Consider the following 27,772-nt stretch of genomic DNA (forward strand, 5'->3'; position numbering starts at 1 on the left):
AAACACCCACGGGAACAGGTGTGGCTGTGTGCCGATAAGACTTATTTATGGACACCGAGGTTCAAATGGCATCGACTTTTCATGTCATGAGATACTCTTCACATGCACGGCAAGTTTTTGCGATGTCTGTCGAGCTGTAAAAGACCTGGCCCATAACTTCTTGTTGCAAACTGCACAAGAAGTTATGGGCCAGGTCTTTCCCACAGGTGGGAGTGTGCCCCCTGACAACTGTGCCAGCTCCACGCGGGACTCCAATGTTCACTGCAGGGACTGCAGAGAGTCCTCCCTGTCGGCCAGTCAAGCCTGACTTCTGTTTCTGGAGGCCAGGTTCAGTGCAGCAGGGGTCTGAGGAGTGTTTACACCATGGTGCCACATATGCGTGGGTGCTAAGTGTCTGTGAAGCCCTGCTTCTTAGGTTTGGTTTTGTTTTTGTTGGTTGGTTGGTTTGTTTGTTTTCTGTTTTTCCAACAAGGTTCTGGCTTCAAAAGCTAGACTGAGACCGTGGGGCTTCAGTGCTGAGAGGGGCTGGGTGATTCTAGAAATAACCCCTCCTATTTTTAACACCCTTGCCCAAGTCACAAGGTTTCTAGTTTCATTCCAAACAATTCCAGAGCTCAGACATTCGAGTTGGAATTCAGAACCTCTAAGCTATCCTCACCTCGCTTCTCAAAGTCCTCAGTGCCCAGGCGGTGGGCCTTTACTTTTCTAATGTTGCGACAACCCTTTAATGCAGTCCCTCGTGTTGCGGTGACCCCCCACAACCATACAATTGTATTTGTTGCTACTTCATAAGTGTAATTTTGCTACTGTTAGGAATCATGATGTAAATATCTGATATTCAGGTTATCTGAAAGGTGACACCCAAACGGGTTGTGACCACACAGGGTGAGAACCGCCGCCACAGAGGATAATCCTACCTTTTCTCTTCCAGGGTTTAGGGTGCCAGGCCTATGGCCAGGAGTCTCAGCAATTGGTATGCAAGGTACAAGAGAAAAAGGAAAGTTTTTTTTTTTTTTTTCTGAGATCTTTTATTTCAAACCACAGATTCTATCCAGTTAAAAATGTCTGTTGGGGATCTTGGAAGCCAAGGAGGGATGTTCAGGTCACGGAAGAGGATTTTATATCATGGTAGTGGAGAGTGGGGGAGGAGCTGGCTCCTGACGCTGGCGCTGGTGAAGCTCAGGCCTGGTGAATGAGTACAGGCTGTCCTTGGGAGGTTTCTAAAGAAGACCAGACCGGTTCTTCAAAGACAACAGGCATGGCAGGCAAGCCTGAACTGGGGCAGGCGTAAGAAAGAGCCCCTTCAAACACCTGCCTGCTTCCTCTGATGCTGGGCAGGTCTCCATTCATGTCCCTGTGCAGAAGAACTCAGAGGAAGAGGCACAGAGCACGACAGTCAAGGGACCAGGGCAGATGTAAAACTCCTTCCTCGCCTCCGGGAGACTCTGGTCTGGGCTTGATCTTCCCACAGCTAGTGTTCTGGCTCAGCATCCATGCAGGACTCCCAGGGGTTCTGGGGCATCCGAGGCAAGGAGAAGAGCAGGAGGAAGAGCCCGCCGAGGAAGAGCAGGGTGAACGCAGCGCAGGCGCAGGCGAAGGACCATGAGTAGTAGTACTCGATCCAGACGGTGTCCTCGCTGTCAATCATGCGCTTCACCGATTGCCTCATGACCTCCACAGAGACAATAAGGCAGAGCCCTGGGGACAAAGCCAGGAGTCTCAGTGACTGATAGTGCTCCCGCTGCCACCACAGTCCTCCCCCAACCTCTGTTCCCTGCCTTTGACCTGGTCCTGAGAGGAAAATGCTTCTAGATGGTTCTAACTGGGAATCTGCAAAAATGATCCATGTCTGCCACTTCCCACAATGCACTTCCCACGTCCTGCAGGAGGTTAGCCAGAGACTGGCCACATTTCCTTCCTTCTTTGTTAATTGCTTTCTGGGGCCTTTCCTCAGTGTTTCTCCTAAGCATGGTGTCATTGGGGGGCGGGGAGGAACAAAGCAAGCTTTCTCCCTCGCATCCTTCCTGGGATCACCGGGGTTCAGAGTTTGATCCTGCATGGAGCCTGAGCATGGAATGGGGAGCCCTAAGGACTCCCCCTCCCACCCAGGCACCGCAGGACCCCACTCTACCTGCAAAGGCATAGAACATGGATGCTGGCCTCAGCAGATAATCACGCTTATTCCCAAAGGATAGAAACGCGCAGATGGAGCCCACGATGATGAAGCCGAGGCTGAAGATGGCGATGGCAGCTGCTGAGATGCTGTACTCTGCAAAACAAAGGGAGACTCAGAAGCAGAGCCTTGCCGGGCACTTCTTCCTGTCAGCCTGGATTCTCATTTCACATCCGACTGAGGCCCACCCCCTTCCTTACCCCTTCCCAGTTCGGTGCTGTGGAAGAGCGAGGCCAGGTGCCAACAGGATGGAATCACCTGTGTCTTTCCAGGGTGCAAAACTGCAAGGTTCCCCGAGGCAAAGACCTCCAAAGGAGGCAGGACGCCCTGAGTCTAGAGAGGTCCCTAGAGCCAAGCCTTCCTGAGTGACAGACGGAAGGAGGCACTGAGCTGTAGGTGGTCTGTCTTAGATTGACAGAGGGACTCTGGGAGATTGACAGGGTGTGGGTGTTACCTAGCATGGGAGTGTGTGTGAGGAGGATGTGTGTGGGTTGCCTAAGAATCCATCAGAGTATGTGCCCGTTTCTGCACGTGAGAAGTGTGTGTGTGTATGTGTGTGTGTGACAGAGAGAGAGAGAGAGAGAGAGAGAGAGAGAGAGAGAGAGAGAGAGAGAGAATCTATTGGCATATGTGGATGCATGTGTGTGCTTTCTCCTGAGGCTGTCAGCACTTATAAATACCTCACATATGAAGATCTGTCTGTGTGTGCATGCATGCATGAGTGATCCCTGCATTAAGGCTCTCAGTGTGTATGCATGCTCCATGCATGAGGCTCTGTTGGTGTGTGCATGCATGCATGCATGCATGCGTGCGTGTTCCTGCATTAAGGCTGTCAGTGCATATGTGGGCCTTGTGCCTGAGGACCTGTTGGTGTGTGCACGTGACTACATGTGAGGGTCTTCTAGCATGTGTGTGAATGTGTCTGTGTCAGCTCTTGTACCCTGTGTGGCCACCTGCTCCCACACAGCCCAGGCCCTTCCTGCTGATGTGGTCTCTGAGTTCCGTTGGTGAAGGGCAGGAATACCATGTGTCCTCAGCTCCGGGAGGACTGTTAGTAAAGGAGGGCAGGACTACCGACTGTCGCCACAGAGACTCTCACCCACCCACCCCATGGTCCTGCTCCAGCACTGTGAGCTGCACCACTTCCTTCCTCTTCTGGCTCCGCGGGCTGGAACATGTTCCTGTGGCAGCTCACAGCCTGCCAGCAAGTCTACACCAACATGTGTGCGCTGAGTACCTGGACCCAGAACTGCTTGTGTGTGCAGGGGATGCGGCAGGGTACCAGCCTCCAGCTGCTTTCCATCCTGAGCGGGAGTCAGCGCGTCTCTGCCAAGTGACTCCTAACCCAGCAGCTGGTGACGGAAGTGGCTTCCCGCCGCCCCTGCCTTCCAGGCCCTCACCTTTCTGAGTGGTGAATTCAAAAATCTCTGAGCTCTCTCCTGGGTTGAAATGCCTGAAGTAGGAGCAGTTCTTGTCTGTGAAGAAGGAGACAGTCTGTGAGCTGGTGGAAAGGGTGGGTGTCTCCCCACAGGGCATGCCTATGACTGCCTATCTTCCCCCACATTCTGAATCTGGGCCAAACATTTCCCTGACCTTTAGCAAGCCATTTCAGCAGATAAAGGATGGCAAAGGATGCTGGGACAGTATTACTTAGGAAGTAAAGGATGATGGATTCTCGAGACAAACAGCACATAAGCCCTGAGCCAATTAGGCAGTTGGGGTAACTGAGACCCAGGCTCAGTATTGTTCCTGAAGTGGGGGCCAGCATACTTAGCAAATAACCAGTCGATAATCTTGGCGTGTGGATCCCTCTCCTGGGGTCCCTGGGCAATGCCTAGAGGCCAGGGGGGTGTACTAAAACCCTCATTTCACAAGAAAGCCTGCCACAGCATGGAGTTATCCAAGGGAAATGTTAGCAATGGTGATGCTGAGGGACCTTGGATTAAGCCAGAAGCAGACCTTTATCCTCCGTTTGCAGCAGGACCTGGGGAGCAGTCGGTGTCTTTCAAAAGATTTCCGGGGGCTAGGGAGATGGTTCAGCTTGCCACACAAGCATGAGGATTCCCGGCAATCATGTAAAAAGCTGGGTAGGGGGATGTGTGTCTGCAGTCCCAGTCCTGGGGGGGGCGGATCCCTAGAACTCACTGACAAGAGGTCCGGCCAATCGGTGAGCTCCAGTCCAGCGAGCGACCTTATCTCAGAAAGCAAGGCTGAGTGCAATTGAGGAAGATGCTAGATGCCAACTCCTGGCCTCCACAAGCACATACATACACGTGCGTGTGAACCAGACAATGTACACACACAGGGTGTGGGGGGGAGAGAGGTGGGGAGGGAGGGGAAGGGAGAGTCCTTTCCAGAAGATTCAGATGCTCATCCAGGTTGACCGGCCCAGCTCTGCCCTACAGAGGGCTCTTCTGCCTGCCACTTCTTCAGACCCTCGTGACCTGAGTCATGCGGACCCCAGACAAAACATCCCCTAGCAAGCTTCTTGGCCACTGAGCACTGTCATGAAGCCATGTGGACAGTTAGATTTGAGACCTAGATGTTAAAGGCAGCAGGGGAAGGGCGCAGTGTAAATACAGTCAAAGGGATCTTATACACGAGTCTACTTCCAGCGTTCTCCTTTACTTTTCCCCATCAGTCTCTCTCACAGCTTGACAAGGCACCAAAGTATAGTTGTGGTCTTTATTGAGCACATTCAATATTCGGTTATTTTGCTTTATTTCATGTTTGGTGGTCTCACATGGCTCAGGCGAGCCTTGAATTTACGCTCTATCCAAATGTAGCCAATGATATCTTGAACTTCTGATTTGTCTACCTCCACCTCCCTAGTGCTGGGGCTGCAAGTCCTTGCTACCACTTCTGGTTTGTGTGGTGCTGGGGGTGGAACTCTCCCAATTGCGCGACACCCTCCTCCCTATTTTCTGTTTCTTAAGAAAACTAAATTAGTTTTTTTTTTTATGTAAGGCCCCACCTTGGTGTCTTTTTCTTGTGTTTCTGTCTCCCTTAGTGTAAAAAACAGCTCTGCTTTTAGTTTCAATGGCATTGAGTGTGGATTCAGTTTCCCTTCTAGGCCACAGTGGAAAGCTCATTCCCTAAAGACTGGTGCCCAGTTCCTTTTAGATATGTGCCTGGAGGCTGCCACCATCATGGCTTTGAACGGGATGAAGGCTTTCTTCTGTCTGGCTACATCATTTTACTGCAACTTAATCCTGTCCCTCTCCGGGCCTCCTCAGTTCAGTCGCTGCCTCTCCCAAGGCCCAGGACCAGGACGCCTGGAGATGGGGTCTGGCCTAGCAGCAGTGACTGTTCCTGGCACCAAGCTGCCTTTCCCCAAGCTTCTATATTTAAATCCCTTTTCTTTTGAGCCGAGCTACCTGGGGTGTCTGAAGACCAGCGGTGATGTCAGACTCAACACTGCGCTTTTTCCCTCACAGCGGCCCTCGCTATTTTAAAGCATAATGCAGACCTCTTATATTCATGAGATCAGTAGCTGTAGATGCACTTGAATCACTGCCTCAAAACAGCTCACGCTACGTGACACGTCTCCCTGGGTCTCCCTCCGGACAAAAGGACATTTTCTGTTTCGTTCTCTAAGGGCCAATTTCGGTTGCCATTGAAAACCCTCCAAGAAGAATCAACTGAATTCAAGTGCATTTCATGGTCAGCTGCTTTCCCAGCTCCTCTCTGCCTGTGAGTTAAGAGCCTTCAGAGTGAGGACTGGGAGGTACAGGCGGCCTAGAGAGTCTGGTGACCACGGATGATTGACCCTTCTGGGTTGAAGAGGCGACTCTTGCATGGCATGTTGGGAAGTCAGTTGCCGTCAGATAAATGCCGGGCCCCTCTCAGGGTGGACAGTGATGTACAGACAGACATCCAGGTGCACTGGAATAGCCTGCATACCTTGGGGGTGAGGCAGGTGTCCCTGGGGTGACTCTTTCCCTTGGGTAGAATATGAAAAGTCTCCTCCTCCTCCATTCAATGCCCTCACATACGGGTGATGGGATGGGAGCATTAGGACTACTGGAAGCCTCAGTTTCTCCCCAATATCCTCAACTTTGCGCCAGAGGACAGACAGGTTGACCTGTCTTCTCTCTTGAACTTGGCACACAAAGAAGGCCCACGTACTTGGCTTTCAACCTGAGAGAAACGTATCTGCTCCAGACCCAGAGGGCTGCCTCGGGGGAGTCCCTGTGGGCTCCAAAGATGGATCAGCCACACCAGACATCAGTCTCATTCAGAACCAACCAAGCCAGCACCTTTAGAGGACAGCACAGGGGCCCACAGATGGGCACGCCTCACGTGACTTGGCTTTTCACACCTTTGCCCCATTGATGGATGGTGGTGTTTGGGAAACTCAGCATTAAAAGAGTCTAAACCAGATGGCTCAGTGGGCAAAGTGCTTGCGCATGAGGACCTGAGTCCCATCCTCAGCACCTTCAGGGCTGGGGTAGTGGTGCAGTTGGTGACCTGCCCTTGTGATGCTAAGCTGGAGGGTCAGAGACAAGTGGATTTCCAGGGCTGTCAGACAGTCTGCCTAGCTAAACTGGTGAGCTCCCAGGCTCAGTGAGAGACTGTGGCTCAAACAATAATGTGGAGAATAATGGAGACACACCCTTTTAATCTTGGCACCTGGGCAGGCAGAGACAGGCAGATCTCAATTTTCCCAGCAACAGAAAGGAAAACTAAGATGCGGCACTGTCTCAGGTTGCTTCTCTATTGCTATGACAAAACACTAACCAAGAACAACTCTGGGAGGAAAGGGTTTATTTCAGCGTCCAGTTACGATCTCTCATGGAGAGAAGCCGGGACAGGCACTCCAGGCAACAACCCTTTCTTCCCAGAGTTGTTCCTTTCTGTTGCTGGGGAAATTGTGTCGGCTCAGAGTTCTGGGTCATAGTAGGGAAGTTGGAAAAGCAGCAATTTGAAACAGCTCGTTACATCCATAGTCAAGAACAGAGAGCGATAAAGTAACGCACCTTTCATAGGCACGTCACACACCAACCTAGTATAGATGATTCCTCCTTGAGGCTCTCTCTCAGGTAATTCTAAGTTGTGTCAAGTAGACAAATCAAAGTCATCATAACCATGACTTCCTTTCTGTTTTTTAGCATTCTCTGTATCTTTCACCAGGTTGGATATGATGTATGTAGGTCTAGGTTTCTCCAAGTTTATACTACCTAGAATTCATTGAACTTCATGGATTTGTAGGTTCATGTTTTTCATACAGCGTGGGAAGCTTTTAGCCATTATCTTTCCCAAAGAGTTTTTCCTCCTTTTCCCCTCTGTTCTTCCAGAGACTCCCATGACGTATATGATGGGGTCTCACATGTGTCTGAGCCGTTGCCCCTTCCCCCCTTCCTGTTACTCTGCCTGGAGAATCTCCATGAACATTTTTTTAAGTTCATAGACTTTTTCATTTGCTTGTTCAGGCCAGGCTTTGAGTCCCTCTAAGTGAACTTTCTACTTTAATCATTGTCCTTCTCAAAAGGGTTTCTATTTGATGTTTAAAAACTAATTTCTGCCTCTTGATTGGTATCTATTTCATGAGGGCACCCTCCTCCTCTGCCATTCTTTAGATATGGTTTCTTTCAGTTCTCAGAACATATTTGAAACTGCTAATTTAAAGTCTTTGTCTAACTGGGGCTGGTGAGCTGCCTTAGCAGACCCTGGCCAGCCACCTGATGATTTGTGTGTGGTCTCCAGAACCCACGTGGTAGTAGGAGAGAGGTGACTTCCTCAAGAAGCCTCCAGAAACAAACCAGCAAACAAATAAATGTAATAAAGTCTTTGTCCACATCTAGACATTCCAAAGGCTCATTCCAGTTTGTGGATTTCCTCTTCACATATTATCTTCATATATTATCCACGTCATCTTAGTACTCTGCATAGTTTTTTTTTTTTTTTTTTGCTTGTTTGCTTTTGAGAAAGGGTCTCACTAAACTCCCTATGAAGATCAGGCTGTCCTGAAAGACACAGATATCCACCTGCCTCTGCCTCTCCAGGGTGGGGGTCAAAGGGGTGTACTTAATGGCTGGTAGTTTTTAAATATATACACAACATGGCAATTTGGGAAACCTGGCTCTCCTCCCTGAGGCTTGTTCCTGCTGCTGTGTTTGAGCTAATCTTGTGATGTTCTTGAGCATGAAAGCTCTGCTCTATTGGGTTGACCATCAGTTAACAGAGATATTCTAACAAGCAAGGAGCCCATTCATCCCCCAGTCACAGTTTTGCAATTAAAGACTTTTGCAAAACGACAAAAAAAAAAAATGCAGATAACAACAGGAGAGGGATTCTGTAAGGGGTCCAACCCTATTCTGTCTCCTCTACTGTCAGCCAGACAGGTTTTTGGTTTTCCTTTGTTTTACTGAGGAAGTAGCTTCCAGGCACACAGCAGAAGAGAGGAAATTAAAGTACCCTAAAACTCACTGTTTCCATGGGCAGGGGTGGTGCACAGCTTCAATCCCAACACTCAGGAAGCAGAGGCAGGTGGATCTCTGTGAGTTCGAGGCCAGCCTGCTTTACAGAACAAGTTCCAGGACAGCCAGTGCTACACCGAGAAACCCTATCTTGGAAAAAAAAAAAAAAAAAACCAACCAACTAACCAAACCAGCAAAAATTTAGTTACTTCTCTCAAGTCTCCTGCTTTTCTTAAATGAGTGCTTGCCAGGTCGTTCTAAGATTTAGGTTAATTTCCAGAGTTCTGAAAAATAAAAAGAATCTTTTCCCCATTCCCAGCATCGCCATTGCCATCACCGAGGGAGAAGACGCAGCGGGGGAGGGGTTGTTTCTCCCTCAGTCATTTTCTTTCTCATATCGCCCAGAGTTAATACTCACACAGCTCCCTACGTGGCTGTGCCTTATTATTACAGCTGCTGATAAGTGAGAGGGCTCTGTGTGAACCCTCTCTCAGGAAAGACAGTTCCCGGGGAGCACAGAAAAAGTGGACGGGGAAGGAAAATGATGTCCGCCTGAGTGCAGGAGCAGGATCCAGATGACAGCTGGGGGAGGTCAGGTTCCGTGTCACAAGTGTGGGCAGTATGATTCACAGCTGATGGGGCGAGAAGGCAGACAAACAGACTCCGCTCAGGCCCCAGGCCAAGCCTTCCCTGTCGGTCCCCTGAGGCTGGTGTTCTCATCAGCCTGTCTCCGCACAGACCTGGCTCATCTGCTCTGACTTTAAAAGGCACAGGCTCGAAGGACAGGTGGACAGAACCACAATGTCCCTCCACACGCACGGTCCCTGGAGAAGCTGCCTCGCCCTGCCCTGCCCTGCCTCGCCCTGCCTCACCCTGCCCTGCCCTGCCCTGCCCGGGGAATTGGTGGAGGATGCACCTGTTTACGAGTGTGGAGAGTAGCCAAGGGGTGTGGGCATCAGGCTATGCGATAGATAGCCTCCAAGCACATGTTCGTGCTCATCAGGCCCGCCACCCCGAGACGCTGTGTTTCCAAGACAGCTGAGTGGTTACAAATCTCTGGTTCCCCAGCAGTGACGAGTGACACCCGCCCGGGTTTTCCCCCGAAGCGAGAGCTAATGAAGAGGGAGGAGAAGAGAAGGAGGGTGAGCTCTTCGCTCCACATGCAGGCTGCTGGGCATTTGAGACCTAGGACTGACCGCTCGAGTGGCAAGCGTGAGGCAGGGCATGGAAGGAGTCATTCTGAGCATCAGGATGAGAGCCCCACATGCTGTGGTCCATGGAGGCCTTGGAGTCGCTGTGAGCTCTAGACGTGATCCTACTGTTTCGGACAGGCGAAGCAGGGGCTGAGATGGGCCTTGTCCTGTCTGAAGAGCCCTTTACAGGGCCAAGGGCGTAGCTCAGGTGGTAGAGCTTTGGCCTAGTATTCACTGGGTTCCATCCCCAGCATTCCATAAGCTGACTAAACAGCTAGCCCAAGATGCTCTGTCAACAAGAGAAAGTTCTTTAATGGGTAATGGTGTAATGGGTAAAGGCAGTGGGTAATGACGGCGACGGCCTGGGCCTCTTTTCTCCCTGGCATGTTCTTTCCCGTCATGTATCGTCTGCTTGCTCCAAATCCCGGGGGCTCTACACTGACAAGATAGAGACACATCACACCAATGCCAGAGCTCCCAGGCCAGGAACTTGCAAGGTGTGGGTAGGGGACGGAAGAATCGCATACAACTGCTGTGGAAGGGAACCCTGAGGATCTGAGTGATGGGAACTAAGGGAGAACCCGTAGTAGGACCACAGGCCCTAAGAAGGCATCCATACCACATTTGCTTCACAGCCATGCAGATGCCTTCCCCAGCACCCTGACCCCCGAGGACCCCCTGCTTAGTTTCATGCTCTGCCGTTAGCCACGTGAAGTTCTCAGTACCTAAGAAGAAGGAACCTGGTGTATCCTTTTCACAGGGTCTGACAGACTAGGTGGTAGTCTTATCTGTACTTTTGCTTGGAGGCTGAGGAAGGCGCCAGCCTGCCCTACACGTTCCTTCCAGCCTGAGGTGTTAGGGTCACCAGCTTGTCCGTACAGGGAGAGAATGGAGCCGAGATGCCTCTGAGTATCAACCCTGAGCATCCACTGCTGGAGCCAGAAGTCCCGGGTCTGGTAGACCAGCAGTTTTGGGAATCTCTTAACTCTAGCAACCTGCACTGCATCAAGAGCCCAGGCCTCACAAGATGGACCTGGACACAAACACCCTCATCTTCCACCTTGGTTCTAGCAGTAAAAATTACCCCAGGTCGCTCCCATCTGTTCCCGTGCAGGAAGGACTGGCAACAGCTCTGTTTGCGCAAGCAACTTATCTTGGGGTCTTGGAAGGACGAGAAATGGAAAGAGGGAGAACGGGGAACTTACCTCCCGACAGCGTGATGCGTTCACAATTTTTGTCTTCTTTGTCACGCACAGCGACGCGCGTGGTGCAGATCCTCCAGAGGCCGAAGTGGGCCGCCTCGCAAGTCTCGTTATGGTGCTCCAGGTGTGGGCTCAGCAAGGCCCAGTGGTCAGTCACCACAGCCACCATGGCCAGCACTCCTCCCACCAGGATGAAGAAGAGGGTCACACGTACCTTCAGGGTTTTGGTCTGTGACATGATGGTGGCTGAGGTGAGGGTGCTCTGGGCAGGGGACAGCAGTGTCTCCCAGGGAAAGGTGACAGCCGGCTAGCCGGTGGAAGCGGCTATGGAGTTGGAAGCGGAAGCTAAGTTTAGTGTGCCTGGCTGAGCCAGAGTGGGCTGGCCTTGGGACTGAGAGACACTGGGCCTTTGAAGCAGCTGCCCAGGCACGTCAGCGGCCGGAGGGAGGCTTCTATTAATGCTTGCCTCTAGGCGTGTCACTGAGGATACCTTCTGCTCAAGTTTCAGGGCTTTTCTCCCATCTGGGGGCTAGAAATATCCCCCCCAGGGTGAGGAAGAAAGCTCTGGATAGTGGCTTGAGAGGTCTACAGAGCAGACTTGGGGTGTGTGTGTGTGTGTGTGCCACAGGTTCACTAAATGTGTGGGTACTCAGGACCATACGGCATTACCATGTAAGGGTAGGGGGTCCCATGGGTCACTGGACTCACAACCTTCCTGTCTCACATGGCCAAGGCAGCCACCAACACTAGTAGACATGAAGAACACAGGAAACTGTCTGGAAGACACCAGAAGAAACTCCCACAGTGTTCACCCTCCAAGCAAGCACTTTAGTGGCAAGTCCTACCTCATCCTCCCGCAGCCACCTCCAACTGGCCTGAGCCCAGCTTGAGAAGTTTGCTTCTTTTTCTACCATCATCGGCGGCAGCTGGGACCAGAGGAGCCACTGGGGTTGACCAGTCCCTGCATCTTCCTGCCGTTGGCACCCAGCTGTCTGCAGCACGCAGGACAGACTGGAGGGTGAAGAGGCCGTGAACTAGATTGAAGCCATTTCTTCAGTTTTGTTCCTTAGCAGAGGCAGGAAAGATTTTCTATTTTGCTCCCCTCACTGCTTTTCTTTCTTGACACTCTCATGTATCCTAGGCTAGCCTCAAACTTACTGTGTAGCCAAGGAGTCCTTGAAATTCTCCTCTTTGTCTCTGCCTCCCAAGGGCTGGGGTTACTGGCATGTGTCACCATGCCAGTTTACGTGGTTGACGCTCAAGCCAGGGCCTTGTGCATGCCAGGCAAGCACTCTACCAGCTGGTTTATGTCTCCAAGCCATTTCACTTTCAAACAGTAGGAGGTTGATTCATAGGTGAACGACAGGAAACAAGCTGGATACGGACAGAGTGTATGTGGGGGAGCTTGGGAAAGTTTGGGATCTCTGTCTAAGGGCTGTGCGTTTCCTAGTTCAGTTCCTGAGGTTCTGCCATCTTCCTCTGTCCCAGCTCAGCGGGGGGGGGGGGGGGGGGCCCTTTTGGGTGAACCCATGAGGCTGGCGCATGACTGGAACTAGAACTCCTGAGTTGGGCAGGGTGTTGCACCTCAGAATCCCAGGATCAGGTTTATGATGGTTTTAGGAAGGCTCTAACCAGGTGTGGAGAACCATTCAGACGTGGAAACCACAGAGTGCTGACCCTATTGATAAAAGTGATTGTAGTTACTTTGTGGCCCTCTCCTGGAGACCTGCCTCCAGGTTGGTATTGTAGGTGAACTTTTCTTTTCTGCTCTCCAATTCCCGAATAACAGACATGGACACTCAATGTTAACTATAAATGCTTGACTGGTAGCTCAGGCTTGTTACTAGCTAGCTCTTGCAGCTTAAATTAACCCATTTCTATTAATCTAAGTATTGCCACACGGCTCGTGGCTTTACCTGTCCTCCAACATGCCTTGTTCCCTCTTTGTTTCCTAGTGACTCCTCAAACTCCACCCTTCTTCATCCCAGCATTCTCTCTGCCCCGAAAATCCTGCATAGCCATCAGCCAGTCAGTTTTTTTTTTGTTAACAATGAGCAACAAATCTTCACAGTGTACAGGATTATTCCACATCATGGTCTGTTATGAATTCAAGCGTGGGAGGCATGGCTGGGGGCTGGCAGCTCACTGGAAGAGGGTTCTTGAGAGCTTTGGTGAGAGCTCTGCTTCCAGTGAGTTCTCTGCTTTCTGATATACTGAGATGTAACAAGCTATGCCTCGAAGCTCCTGTTGCCCGCTGAGCCCTGGCTGCCAAACCGGCATCCTTACTATGTTGGACTGTAATCTTTCAACTGTGAGCCAAAGAAATTCTTCTACCCTCAGTCACTCCTGTCAGCAATTCCTTTGCAGACAACAGAAGCAGGCTGTCACGCTAATCTCACACTAATCCATGGGGTGGGTACAACTGTCACTCCCCTTTTATAGATAGGGACATACAGACTCAGACACACAGTCATTGTCAGACTGGCGGTGGTGGCGCACGCCTTTAATCCCAGCACTCAGGAGGCAGAGACAGGTGGATCTCTGTGATTTTGAGGCCAGCCTAGTCTTCAGAGTGAGTTCCAGGACAGTCAGGGCTACACAGTGAAACCTTGTCTCTCTGTCTTGAAAAAAATAAAAAAGTAATTTGTCCACTGGTGGAGACTTTTAAAGTCTCCTGGAAGAGGAATCCACAGCAGTTCAGAGCCAGCACTGAGCTGGCATGATCTGACAAACAGGGCCACTGGGCTAAACTGGAACTTGCTGCCTGCATCCAGTAATTCCAGCTGACCTGTCCTTTTACAATAGCCCCCTGCCCTCTCCCAAGAGCTCCAGTGTAAGCCTCCCTAACTCCGCTTCCCCTCCCTGTCCCCAGCTTGGCATTCTCCACAAAGCTCATCAAGGCAGACGACCCATGGCTGAATGTTTTGCTGACACCCACTGTTGTCCTCACTCAGCGACATCTGTCTCCACGGAGTCGGCTTTTTCCGTGAAGAGCTTCAGGGACCTAAGACTTCCTGTGGCCTTTGAGCCCCTTTAGGCAGCCCATGCTTGGGAGATGCTGGGTGGCCTCAGGTACAGCCAATGGGAGGCACATGCCCGGCAAAGCAGCAGTTGGGGAACTGGACAAGTGTGGTGTTTGAAGACAGAGGATCCAGAAAACAAAGAGCGACTTAATCTTTTTTTTTTTTTTTTTTTTTGGATTTTTCGAGACAGCGTTTCTCCGTAGCTTTTGGTTCCTGTCCTGGAACTAGGCCTCGAACTCACAGAGATCCACCTGTCTCTGCCTCCCGAGTGCTGGGATTAAAGGCGTGCGCCACCACCGCCCAGCTGCGACTTAATCTTAGTAATTAGAGTTGTTTGAAGATGTACGAATACATTTGGGATTTTCTGGCATGGGGGCACCCTTTGTTCTCCTGTACTGCCTATGGAGGGATTTCTTAGAGTGTGGTCTAGCCCAGGGTACATTCAGTGTCAGTCAGCATGCCATGGTACAGCTAAGAGAGGCTAGGGCAGCCGCTAAGCAACTGTTTCTTGCATTTTTCCTCTGCAGGGGAAGAGGAGGGCAGCGTGTGTTGAGTCCTCCACCCTGGCGAGTGGAAACATTAAACATTGATAGCCTTTTCTTTTTGAAGCCGTTTTTGTGAGAAGCGCGCAGTTTGGCCGGCAGCTCCAGCGACTGTAGACTGTGGGTTCTCTTCTCTGCTAAATCTCTCCCAATGCACCTTTTTCTGCTTAAGGGCTGTCTTGGTCAACTCACGTAAGGCCTTGCTGGGCCAGGAAGGGGCTCAGAAGCCGGGACTTTGCCGGGAATCGCCACTACCCAATGTGGGTGCTTCCTGGAGCGCCAGGCAGGGGAGGTTTTCACAAGGGCAGCCAGAGAGTGGGCAGAAGTTTACTGGGGACACAGTGACCTCAGGATCACACCCCACTGGGCCAGTCTCCAGCTGTGTGGCTTCCAGCAGGTCCTGAGCCTCTCTAAGCTGCCCTTTCCTCTGTGAACGCAGGGCAATCAGCCTGGAGGGAGCTGGTGGGAGGATTAAGTTGATGGTTTTATCAGTTTAGCCCATGACAAATGCTATGAGCTGAATTATGGCTCCTGTAATTCACATCTGGAAGCATAAGTGTGGCAGCGATGCTATTTGAATGGCGGAGATCTGAGGAGAGAATTAGGTTTAGGTGAGGTCACACTGCCCGTAGAGCCTTCTGATGGGATTATAAGATGAGGTCAGGGCTGTCTCAGTCCCTCTGTTGGTCATATGAGGACACAGAGGAGTCGACAGCCGTCTGCAAGCCAAGGTGTCTGAGCTCTCTGAAGAACCTGACCATGCTGGCACCAGAGCTGTGAAGGAATACGTTTCTGCTTGTTTAAGACACCCGGCCTGTGGCGTTTTGCTTTATTAACAGCAATCCAGGCAGACTAATATAACAAATGGTTGCGTCAGGGTAGTGTTATCTGTAGACTACACATAGGTCTATTTTCCTAGATGGGCGAGAAACTTCCAAAAGGCCGGCCCTGAGGCTACATCAGGTACACCTTCTAGATCCCCTCCAATGGTTCAGCCCAGACCTGAGTGCATGGTAGAATCTACACAATGGTTATTGACTGTTGGATGGTTGGATGGATGGGCTGAGAGAAGGGGACAATAGGTCATATACTCTAGTCCACTAGACGACCCTAAGGAAATTTCTATGTGTTTAAGGTCACATGGACTTAAGAAATGGCAGTAGGGGGTAGATTTAGTAACACTCAGATAATTTACCTTTACTTTCGAAGTGATGTCCTAGGGGGACACAATAGAGGCCAGCAAGAATGGGAATAGCATTGCAACTTGGGGTGCCACTGGCCTTGGGCTGTGGGCAGATCGATCTTCTCATAATGCACCTTATAACCCATGACCCTCACCTGCATCAGGCCATACGTACAGCACAGGCTTCTTCAAACATCTCGAAACAACAACGACAAGGCAGAGAGAGGAGGGATTAACTCATAGTGGCATAAGGCTTTTAAACCTCCAGGACCACCCTTGATGACACATTTCCTCCAACAAGGCCACACCTCCTAATCCTTTCCAGACAGTTCTACCGACCAAGTATTGCAGTCTCTGAACTACTTATGGGGGCCATTTGCACTCAGACCACTACCCTTACATCTGCCAAGGCCGTCTGTCCACAAATGATGGGAGGAGGGTGAGGCTGAAATGGTAGGCGTGGCAGTCGCCAAGGTTGTGACCCAGGAAGAGGGTCTGTTTGGAAAACCTACAGGTGTAGATACAAACGCCTTCGGTGAGAGACTGACTCCGGAAAGGGGTGAAGACTGGGGTCGGCGGGCAGTAGTGTTGTTCACTGGAAGATGATACTCTAAGGAGAAAAGGCTTTAGGTTCAGAGTCTATGCTCCTTGGGTAGCCTGTCTGTGTTGCTATTATAATCAAGAGCCTCAAAGGCACTGACTTCGTTTAGTAGTGCACTTCTTTACTAGTCCCAGCCTAGGCAATCTGGCTAGTAGCGTGACCATTTTCATCCAGGAAACCATGCACCCGGGAGTCTCCCCGCTTGCTGCTCTGCCATGCTCATTATTCTCATCCGTGAGGCTAGACCCGGCTCCCTGTGATCATAGAAGGCTCAGGAAGGAGGAAAGGGTGCAAGCTCAAACCAGACGTTCCAAATGTGCAGGGGAGACTCAAGCTGCATGAAGTGCTTGAACTGGCAAGAACTCAAACTCACTGTTGTCAATGGGCTGGTGGGTCTTTTGCTCCAATTGGAGGAAATCCTGAGGGTTACCAGTTTTGAGCTTAAGGTGTAGAAGAAGCCTAGGCTTTCTAGAAGGCAGCAGCCAGTAAGATGAGGTGTGACAAAGGTCCAGGTCAAAAAGTGCCCATTTCTTTTAACAACTGACAGGCAATAAAGCAATGCCAAGAGCAATAATTTATGATTATAGCTGAGGAACAGATGCCAGGTAAGGGAGGATAGACAGCTAGCATAGACCATTCCTGTGACATGGTAACTTAGAAAGGAAGGTCACGGGCCAGTGAGATGGCACAGTGGGTAAAGGTGCATGCCTCCAAGCCCGACAGCCTGAGTTCAAGTCCCAGAGCCCACATAAGGATGGAAGACAAGATCTGACACCTCAAAGCTGTCCTCTGACCTCCACATAGGTGCCATGGTACATGACTCCCATCACATACACACAGTGATACTAATAATTAATAAAAAGGCTTAAAAAAGAAATCTAGAAAAAAAGATTCAAGAAGAGGGGGCATGAGCAATAGGATCAGATGGGAGGGCTGGCATTAGATGGGGGAGGGGAAGGCTGACTCCCACCTCTGCCTAGGCAGGGGAGAGGAGGATTATGGGATGGAGCAGTGTGCAGGTGGCAGAGAGAATGGAGCTGTTACCTTCTGAAGCCTCCTGTTTCCTTGGTAACGCAGGAGATCAGGCCAAGCCTAGGAGTATAGGGAGAGGTCGAAGGAACTAGGAAGCCAACACAGCTGTTGTGAGGATGGGGGTGACAGCTTAGATGGGGCTTCAAGAATGATTGCCGGGAGGCAGAGGTGCTGAGGCATGTCCAGGAACCCTGTATTAATTTTCTGTTGCTCTGGGAGCAAACTGTCACACGCCCAGTGGTTCAATACTCCACATTTCATATTTCACAGTTCAGGCTGTTTTGCAGGGCTGAAAGGAAGATGTTCACCGGGCTGTGTTACCTCTGAGGCCCTGGGGGAAGAAAACAAACACTCCATGCATCTCTACCCTCTGAAGGCCACCTCTGTCTCACTGCCCCTTCCATCTTCAAAGCCAGCAATCCTGTCTCTCTGTCCTCCACTTCCGGGCCTTCTGCTCCTCTCTTTCCTTTACAGGGACTTCCGTGAAACACTGGGGTTACATAGGTAATCCAGGGCAGCCTCCTTGCTTCAAAATCTTTAACATTTAAAAAGTGATGTACTTGATTATTTTTTTAGATGTACATATATGTATCCACAGAGGCGAGAGGGCCAGAGAGCTGTGAGGCCAGGGAGTCAATGAGAGTGACTTTCCTCTCTGACACTGATTCTCACTCCTGTGATGGAGGTAGGGACTGGGGCATAGAGGATCCTGCTGGCAGAGGCTCCATCCTTGGTACACATGCAGGTGTAGTGGAGAGGTGGTTAGGGGAAGGCATTGACAGGAAAGAATTTCTGATAGTTTATTCATGGCTGTCTGCCTCTGCCTCCTCTTGTAACTCTGAGTCTGGGAGTTCATGACCCTCTCTTTCCAGACTTCTGCTCCTAACATCATCTGGCCAGTTTTGTTGGAAGCTGCATGTCTCAGGCATATCCGTCCCAGCGTCCTTTCGGACCCTACATATAGTTGGGCTTTTTTGTTTTGTTTTTGTTTTTTTAACTTTTGGGAGCCTGCCACCCAGCTCCCAAATAAACACACAGAAACTTCTTCTTCTTCTTCTTTTTTTTTTTTTTTTTTTTTTTGGTTTTTCGAGACAGGGTTTCTCTGTGGTTTTGGAGCCTGTCCTGGAACTAGCTCTTGTAGACCAGGCTGGTCTCGAACTTACAAAGATCCACCTGCCTCTGCCTCCCAAGCAGAAATTTATTCTTACTTATGAGTGCCCAGCCGTAGCTTGACTTGTTTCCAGCCAGTTTTTCAAACATAAATTATCCCATTTCTCTTCAACTATGTTTTGTCTCTGAGATTTTCACCTCTCTTTATTCTATATAGCTTTCTTTCCTTCTTACTCCATGGCTGTCTCTGTGGCTGGGTGGCCCCTGGCATTCTCTCTCCTTTTCTCACTGTTCCCTTCTTCTGAGCCTATATTTTTCCTCCTATTTGTTCCCTCTGCCTGGCAGCCCCACCTGTTTTTCTCCCCTGCATAGCTATTGGCCATTCAGCTCTTTATTAGACCAATCAGGTGTTTCAGGCAGGCAAAGTAGCGCAGCTTTAGAGAGTTAAATAAATGCAGCGTAAAAGGATGCAAAACATTTTTGCATCATTCAACAAATATTCCACAGCATAAATAAATGCAACCCATCTTAAACTACTGTTCTACAAACCCTACACATCCCCAGTTATCCTTTTTCACATCACATACCCTGGGACTGGGCAGTCAAGGGTGCTATCCTGGGAACCTGGGCAGGGGCTTTTCCAGGGTGCGTGGCTTTCTTCAGAGAGACTGGGGAGCAGGGTCTTTACAGAAGGCTGTGGAATCACCTCTCCAGGCGGGGGCGGGGGGGGACTTGATGAAGAGATTTGAAGATTTGGGGAGTTCCGGAGAGCACAGTGGAAATAGAGGTTGGGAGGGGCATCGCTAGAGCGACGGCAGGGTCCTGGGATGTTCTTCTTTTCATGTAAGCCCAGAAAAGGGTTTCCATCTTCTGAGACTTCCACTTTTCTATCTTGCCTCAGGACACCTGTCTTTGGGTCTGACTGCTGTGCTGAGGGGTTTTCTAGGCATGAAGAAAGGCATTCAATATGCTTCTTCCAACATCAGACCTTTGAGCAAGAGTCTCCAAGTGATTTTAGATTCAGCCATGGAGCCTGTCAGCAGAGGGATCTAAACTGTGCAGCAGAGGGACCATGAGGCCCTGGTTCTATTGAACTGAACTGAGAAGCCTTGAGCATATTTAACGGGTACACATGACACGTGCACACGTGTATGTGTGTGTGTGTGTGTACCTGTGTGTGTATTTGTATGTGTACGTGGGTGGAAACATGCACGTGTGTGTGTGTGTGTGTGTGTGTGTGTGTGTGTGTACATGTACATGTGTGGAAGTCAGAGCACAGCTTCTGGGAATTGGTTCCCTGCTTGATGCAAAAATCCCAGGGACTGAAGTCAGGCTGTCACTCAGGCTGGGTGGCAAATGCCTTTACCCACTGATCCTTCTTGCCAGGCCCCCAGCCCATATTTAATGGCTGTTTAATGCTCCTAGGTTTGGAGTGACTTCCCCCACAGTTCTATTAGTTGATGGACTAGCAGGAAATGCATTTTGGTATGGCTGAGGATGGGCAAGAGTGTAGTCTGGTGGGAAGAAGCATTTTAGGATCTAGAATTCCCTGGGAGGCAAGCCTCTAGCATGTCTCTGACGATCATCTAGATTAGGTCAGCCTCTAGACATGTCTGTGAAGCATCATCTAGATTAGGTCAGCCTCTAGGCATGCCTGTGAGGAATCATCTAGATTAGGCTGGCCTCTAGGTATGTCTGTGAGGGATCGTCTAACATTATTTTATTTGGGGCTGGAGAGATGGCTCAGAGCACTGGCTGCTCTCCCAGATGACCTGGGTTCAGTTCCCAGCATCCACATGGCAGCTCACAACTGTCTGTAACTCCAGAACCAGCGGATCCAACACCCTCACACAGACATGCATGCAGGCAAGACATCGATGCACATACAATAACAATAAAAAGATCATTTTAACTGAGACGAGAAGACCACCCTGGACGTGGGCAGAGCCATCCAACGGACTAGGATCCTGGACTGAATGAAAATGAGAAAGTGAGCTGAGCACCAGCGTTCCTCTCTCTGCTTCCTGATTGTGGACGTCATGTGACTCGTCGTTTCACGCTCTTCCCACCACACTCTGATGGGCTGCGTCCTCACACCGAGCATCAAAACAAACCCTTCCTTCCTTCCACTGCTTCTTCCAGGTAGTTCCTCACCACAGTGGGAAAAAACTACGAACACACCAAGTGTGGAAGCATGAGGTTTTCATCAGCCCCTCGGTTAAAACTGGGCTGCAGTTCCGAGAGCTCACCAGATCTCCACCAAATGTATTTACAAGAGTCCTGGTTCTGGGTGCCAGCCAGGCGTCATCTGTGGGGAAGCAAATAGCAGTGTCCAGCAATGGGGCACCAAGCAAATGCTCCACTCTTGGTAGCCACCAAATTGCGGTTTTGAGTTGAGCCCACAGCTCAGTGGTAAAGCTTGTGTCTAGCATGCTTGTGGCTCTGGGTTTTATTCCCAGCACGGCAAGACAAAAATACATTTTTTTAAAGACTGATTAAAGGTGTGGGTAGGGGACTGGGGATGCGGCTCAGTTGGTAGAGCACTTATGTAGCAAAGGCGAAGCCTTGAATTCCACCCCCCCCCCCCCGCATTATATAAACTGGAAGTGGTGGTATATACCTGTAAGGCCAACACCTGAGAGGTGGAGGCAGGGGGATCAGAAGTTTGAAGTTATCCTCAGCTACAGTTACACTGTAAGGTTCCAGGCCAGTCAGGGGAACATGGGAACTTGTTTTTAAAAAATGCCGTAGCAAGAATGTCATGGTCAAAATCAGAGACAACACCTGAAGCCGCAGCTCCCCCGCCTCCTTTTAGGGGTGTTGAGCTGTTAACTGCTTTTTATTCTTGGGTAGAAGGACTTTTGACTGACGCTTTAAATTTTTCTCTCTCTCAACTGGGTGGGAGTGATCATATCTTTAACCCCAGCACTCAGGAGGCAGAAGCAGGCAGATCTCTGTGAGTTGGAGGTCAGCTTGGTCTACAGAGAGTTCCAGGACAGCCAAAGCTACTACACAGAGAAACCCTGTCTCAAAAAACCAAAATCTCTCTTTTCCTTTCTCTCTCTCTCCCTCTCTCTCTCCACATATGTGTACGCATGTGTGTGCACACATATGTGCACATGTGCATGTATGCAGAAACCAGAGGTCAGTCCTGAGTGTCTTCTCTATTGCTCTCCATCTCTGTTTGAGACAAGGGCTCTCACTGCTTGGCGCTCACTGATGTAGCCAGACTGGTTGGCTGGCTGTCAAGCCACAGATCTACCTGCCTCAGCCCATCTCAGCCCTGGGGTCCCAGATATCTGCTGCTGCCATGCCTTAGTTTTTCACATGGGTTTGGGGTTCCAAGAACTCAGGTCTGTCGATGGACAATCCCTTATAACATTTTATATTTTAAAGATAAAGGTATTGACCATAGAATTTTGAAGATGTGTTTTATTTTATTTTATTTTATTTTTTTTAGAGGGACTTGGCTGTTGCAATTTTATTTGTAGGTTCTGGGTGTCCCACAGGAGGCTGTCCCCTAGAATGCTTATCAGGGGACAAAGGCTAGGAAGGACAAGCACCTCCCTTGCAAGCTTAAGCACACGGTGGCAACTCTCCTGGACTGCAGGCTTCAGCTTCTGAGGTTGCTTCTGCAGTTTTGTTGAAAGCTGCAAGTTTAAAAATATTTCCACCGAGACTATCTTCTCATCTGCCCTCTGGACTCCAAGGTCCCCCTCCCCTACTTCACGCCTCTCATCTTGGGAGCTGGGCAGCCAGGTGTGGTATCTGGTACCTGCAGCAGGGATCCAAAGTCAAGGGGCTTATTCTGGGCTCTCCTCCCTCCCGTGAAACCCGCTCCAGCGGCTTCACTTCGGTGAGCCATTGGCAAAAGTACTCTATTGGTACAGCTAGGCTTCTGGCACTACTGGGCTTTTTCAGTCCTGTGTGTGAGCTTTATGAAGCCAGACATTTCCCCATGGGGTAATAGAGGTTGCAGGATAGGGCCTACAAGCACCCTAAGCACTACTACCCAAAAGTCTGGGGGACGTGAAAGGTGCAGGAAGTGGTTGTTAGTGGAATTGGCCACAGGAGGACTCAACAGGATGCAGGCATACTACGAGCAGTATACATGGGCAGGTCTGGTCTTCAGACTGTCCCCCTCGAGAGCTGTTCTAGAACATTCCAACATTGGAAACTCCTTGAGAGTTGTCAGCAAATACTCTATTCATTTATATTTATTTATTTGTTTATTCATTTATTTATTATTATTTTATTGCATTGGCGTTTTGTCTGAATGTGTCTGTGTGAAGGTGTCTATCCCTGGAACCATAGACAGTTGTGGACTGCTGTGCGCTTGCCAGGATTTGAACCCAGTTCCTTTGGAAGACCAGTCAGTGCTCTTAACAACTGAGCCATCTCTTCAGCCCCCTCAGTGAATACTCTTGAGCATTCAAATGCAGTCTTTAAAAAATCGATTTGGTTTATTCATTTAATTATGTGTAGATGTTTGTGTCTGTATGTGGGTATGTGTTCGTGAGTGCAGGAGCTTGCAGAGACTAGAGGCGTCCTATCCCCTGGAGCTGGAATTACAGGTTGTGAACTCTGACATGGTTGCTGGGAAGTGAACTCAGGTCCTCAACAACACCAGTAAATATTCTTAACCACTGAGCCAACTCTCCAGACCCTCAGATGAAGTGTTTAAACTGGGTATTTTAAAGCATTTCCTTATTAAAAATCCAATTCATTCTCTCAAAGATCCTGGTGACATCATCTTCTTTGGATGGGGGATACAGAGCTGTGATAGGCTGACTGCTCACTGCGGCTGCCCTAGGAGGAAGGCAGGAGGAACTGAAGTTTTATTGGATTCTTTCCTGGCCTTTGGCCACATCACTGTAGCTACTGGATGTGAGCTGAGGAAGAAGACACCACCGTGCTGTGTGCCTGTATGTCGCACTGGGCCACGCTTCGGGGCTTGTTCAGTTCTCCTAACCCCCAGTGGGCCATTTTCCCATGTCCTTCCTCAACCTCCAATTTCTATTTTGGAAATGTGTGGGTCAATAATGATGCAAAAATCCTAACACGGAAGGAAAAAGGGACGTGGAGAAAAAAACTTTTTTTTTGGTTGTTGGTTTTTTTTTTTTTTTGACAGGGTTTCTCTGTGTAACAGTCCTGACTGTTCTGGATCTTACTTTGTAAACCGTAGACCAGTCTGGCCTTGGACTCACAGAGATCTACCAGCCTCTGCCTCTAGAGTGCTGGAATTAAAGGCGCACACCGCCACTACTCAGATAAAAAAGTGTTTTATGCTCATAGTCTAGACACATGTACCCCAAAGCTGCTGTGTGATCTTGCACAAGTGACCACCCCTTTCTGTGCCTTGGATTTCTGCCCTGAAGTCAGGCTTGCGTGGGGGCACTTGGCCTTGAGTTTACTGATGTTTGAAACAGACCATTCTGAGGGCGGAGAGGCTAATTCTGGGCACTGTACAAGATTTAGAACCTTCCTCGGCGGCTCCCAGAAGACCCAACTACAGCTGCTTCAAGCAGAACTGTCTCCAGACATTGGCAAGTATCCCCTACAGTGCAAAAATCTCTTCTCCCATTGGGCAGGTCATGTGTCTCCTTTTAATGGTTATGAAATTGAAAAGGGTGCCTTCCTTTATTTCATCCACACATTCTCCACCTTTGAACTCGGTTCTTCTATGATGAGCAGGTGGGATGAGGCCAGGCCAGACCTGCTGGTCACGTGTTAAATGGTGTTGTGCTCTTGGGGGATAACAGCATGAGCTCAAACCTATTCCTCACTTGGGAAGAGAGTGACGCAGGCCCATTTTATACAAAGGACATCTAGAGTAATGAGCCCAGATGCCATGAAGGATCCCAAGGAGGGCTCTGGACACATGGGTGTTGGGACTATCATGAAGATTTTACTTTTAGGTGAACATGCCTCAGAAAGTTTGGGAGTAGGAGGGCAGAAGAGAGAGGTACCAGAATTGTCCAGCACTCCCTGAGACTTGTCAGCTGTCCCCCAAACTCTTTTCTCCTCTACAGATTACATTCCTACTGTAGTGGTTTGAATGAAAATGGTCCCCGTAGACTCAGAGACTGGCATTATTAGAGGTGTGGCCTTGTTGGAGGAAGTGTGCCACTGGGACTGGGCTCTGAGGTTTCAGATGCTCAAGCCAAGCCCACTGTCTCTCTTCTTGCCGCCTGCTGATCCAGATGCAGAACTCTTGGTCACCTCTCTAGCACCGTGTCTGTCTGCATACTGCCATGCTTCCCACCCTGACAATGGGCTGCACCTCTGAAATGGTAGGCAAGCCCCAACTAAATGTTTTCCTTGTAAGAGTGCTAGGCAGTGGTGGGACATGTCTTTAATCCCAGCACGCGGGAAGCAGAGGCAGACAGATGCCTTGATTCTGAGGCCAGCCTGGTTTACAGAGTGAATTCCAGGACAGTCGGGACTACACAGAGAACTCCATTCTCCAAAAATCAAAAAGTAAAAGAGAAAGAAAAAAAATAGAAAAGAAGAAAGAGTTGCTGCGGTCATGGAGTCTATTCACAGCAATAGCCCTCAGTGTAACACCTACCTTCTTTCTCTTGGATGCACAGATAGGATTGAGTTCCAGCCTATGGTGTGTGGATAGCCGGTCACAATTTCCTGGTCCAATAAAATCAAAATCATCCACGCTCACCTTCCACTTGCCACAGCAGAACCTCCACAGCCTGGGCCTCTGAGTGTCTGCATTGCATTGAGAGCATAGACCAGGGCTGCCTCACACTTCCTAGGTGCACCTAACATGAGAAATGAAGGTCTTTCGTCTTCAGCATTTACACTTGGGGCTGCTGAGCATGTAGCTGGCCTACTCTTAAATAACACAGTGAAGGCTAGAATGGTGGCTACTGAGCTGGCCTATGGCTAGGCTAGGAACGTTTACATAAATGTCTGGGTGAGGTAGTTCACATGTGTGCACATATGTATGGAGACCATCCGCAGGGACCCTGTCTTTTTTTCTCCTTTGAGGCATGGTCTCTCATTGACCTTGGAGGTCATCTGATCAGCCAGAGAGTACCAGAGATCCTCCTGTCTCTGCCTTCTCAATACTGGGATTGTCAGTGCCCATTACCTTAGGCTTGAGTTGTTTGGCTTTTTTTTTTTTTAAGTGGGTTCTGGGAATTGAACTCAGGTCCTCACGCTTGCAAAGCAAGTGCTTTACTAACTGAGCCATTCCCCCACGTCCAGCCCTGGAGCTTATTGCATTAGGGAATACACTGATTTCTGTGTTGGTTCTAATAGACCCAGCTCTGCAAGTTATGGAGGCAGCAATTTTAGCTGAACTAAACACGTGACCATGTGACTGCAGGAAGTAGTGGCAAGTCCCTAAATGCGGCCTGGCACGAGAGTCTGCCCAGGATGGCTGGACAGCTTCTGCTGAGCCAGGGTTTCCTTCAGGCTAAGAATAAACAGTAGACATGGGCGTTTTGGCACAAGGTGCTAACTCCAGGCAGAACTGGCTCCAGGCTAGGGGCACAGCGGGTGCACAGCATGGTCACTGGTGGGACCCGGCAAAAACCTGAACTCTCCAGGCGGTCCTGGTGGCTCAGCATACCCGGGGACATGTTAAGAAATATAACACCGAGTTCAGACAGGCTGGGAGAAGGCAGACATATTGGGCCAACAGTTCTTGGCTTCCTAGCTTAGTGCCCTTCCCTGGGACCAGACTGTAAGAGGCCTTCGAAGGAGCCAGAAAAGTTTGGTTTCTGAGAGACCAGAGACCATGTGAGCCCATCACCCTTGGGAAGAAAATTCCAGATCGCAGTCCTGCAAGACAAGGATGGTGGCATGAGGTGGGAAGGTCCCCATAGGGTGGGTAAGATAAGGGAGGTCACGCCTCCAATATCCAGCAAAGGCTGCACAGGGGGGAAGCTGGAGAGCCATAGCAGCTGTTGCTGGGCCTGTACAATCTGCTAAGTACAGCTTGGTGGGATGGGTCACTCTAGCCCTTTCTCTCCCTCTCTTACCTTGTCCCTATCCTGTGCCAGGGGCAGTGGCAGTTGTCTGCCCAGTTGACTGGGTTTCGGGGGTCTAGTCTAACAGCAAAGGGAAGCCTACTGGCCTCTTGTCTCAGGCAGTGTCTCCTTCAAGAAGACCCATCGCATCCTGGATCCCAGGGAAAGGCACCAAGCTAGGAGCATGGGGCCTGTTGTTCCCACACCTCGGCCTCAGCCTGTCTAAACTCACTGTCCTGGTTACTTAGTCCTCTTTCTTCCTGCCTTAGAAAGGTTCCTCAGAAAATGTGTCTCTGGTTATGCCGAGCCTCTAGTTCCCATGGCTCGGGGAGTTTAGGCTTTTTTCAAGTCTCACCAGTGACTTGCTCAGCTGCTCCCAGCTTATCCATGGAAAGGCGTCTTGGTGGTACCTTCTCCAGAGGTCACAGCCTAGCCTGGTCCTCAGAGTCAAGCCAGAGAAGCCGGTCTTGTCCACATGGTGTCTGCCCTCACCCTGTCACTCTCCTTCTTGTGGATGTCCCCCACAATTCCTACACCTGGGATACTAGACACCCATAAGGACCCCAGGGGAGTACCCCACCCACCTACCATATCAAAAGTAGAACATTTTAAAAATGTTTTTATTTAATTAAAAAAAGAGAGAGAGAGAGAGAGAGAGACAGAACTAACAACCGCAAACCATTGGTGGGTACAGGATCACAGGGGCTTAACTGGTGAGACACACAGGGGAGGGGTCAGGAATGAGGAAGGGTGGGAAGATGGGCTCAGGCCTCATGTCCCTTCAGAGAGGGAGCCAGATCTGAGCCTGTCAGCAGTGGGGCCCAGCTCCACTCCCCTTGTCCCACAGTGAGAGCAAGCTGGTGACCAGGGTCCCCAGAGTGAGGCCAACAGTCAGTGGGAGAAAGGCCGGGGGGCTGGAACACTTGAGGTTTTTCTCCGTGTTCTAGCCCCTTCCCCCCTGCCCCTGTCCCTTCTTCCTTTTCCTTCTAGCTCTTTCTTGGTCCCTGGAGTGAGCCTGTGTACTCTGCCTGGGACTGGACAAGAGGTAGGATTCATCGGAACACAGTTTTCTTACGTGGAATTGTGGAAACTCCTGGGACCACAGGTGGGAAGGTAGCTTGTGTGGAAGTTACCATAGGCTGCTCTATGTCCAGAAGAGACATGAGACAGGTCTCGTGTCTCCCTGGGGGTCAGGGCTTCCTTCAGCCTCAAGAGATGCTACCGCGGTGGTAGAGGGGAGGTGGGTGGCTGGGGAGGTGGGTGGGGACAGACCACACACCCTGACACTGGCGCTCACTGCTGA

General features: G+C 50.1%; 1 protein-coding gene across 1 annotated transcript; it reads right to left on the reverse strand.

Annotated features, from left to right (window-relative positions):
- Window positions 1-1,060: 1,060 nt before the first annotated feature.
- Cacng1 (calcium voltage-gated channel auxiliary subunit gamma 1) lies at window positions 1,061-11,225 on the reverse strand. Its single transcript, XM_050164317.1, has 4 exons — window positions 10,991-11,225; window positions 3,574-3,648; window positions 2,132-2,269; window positions 1,061-1,698 (listed from the first exon to the last, which is right to left on the reverse strand). Exons 1-4 carry the CDS (start codon window positions 11,223-11,225, stop codon window positions 1,472-1,474), a joined length of 675 nt encoding a protein of 224 aa, XP_050020274.1. The 3' UTR covers window positions 1,061-1,471.
- Window positions 11,226-27,772: the final 16,547 nt, after the last annotated feature.

This window comes from Alexandromys fortis, unplaced genomic scaffold (genome assembly GCF_014885135.2).
Source record: "Alexandromys fortis isolate MF-2015 unplaced genomic scaffold, M_Fortis_MF-2015_v1.1 scaffold_156, whole genome shotgun sequence".
In the NCBI taxonomy this organism is placed as follows: domain Eukaryota; kingdom Metazoa; phylum Chordata; class Mammalia; order Rodentia; family Cricetidae; genus Alexandromys; species Alexandromys fortis.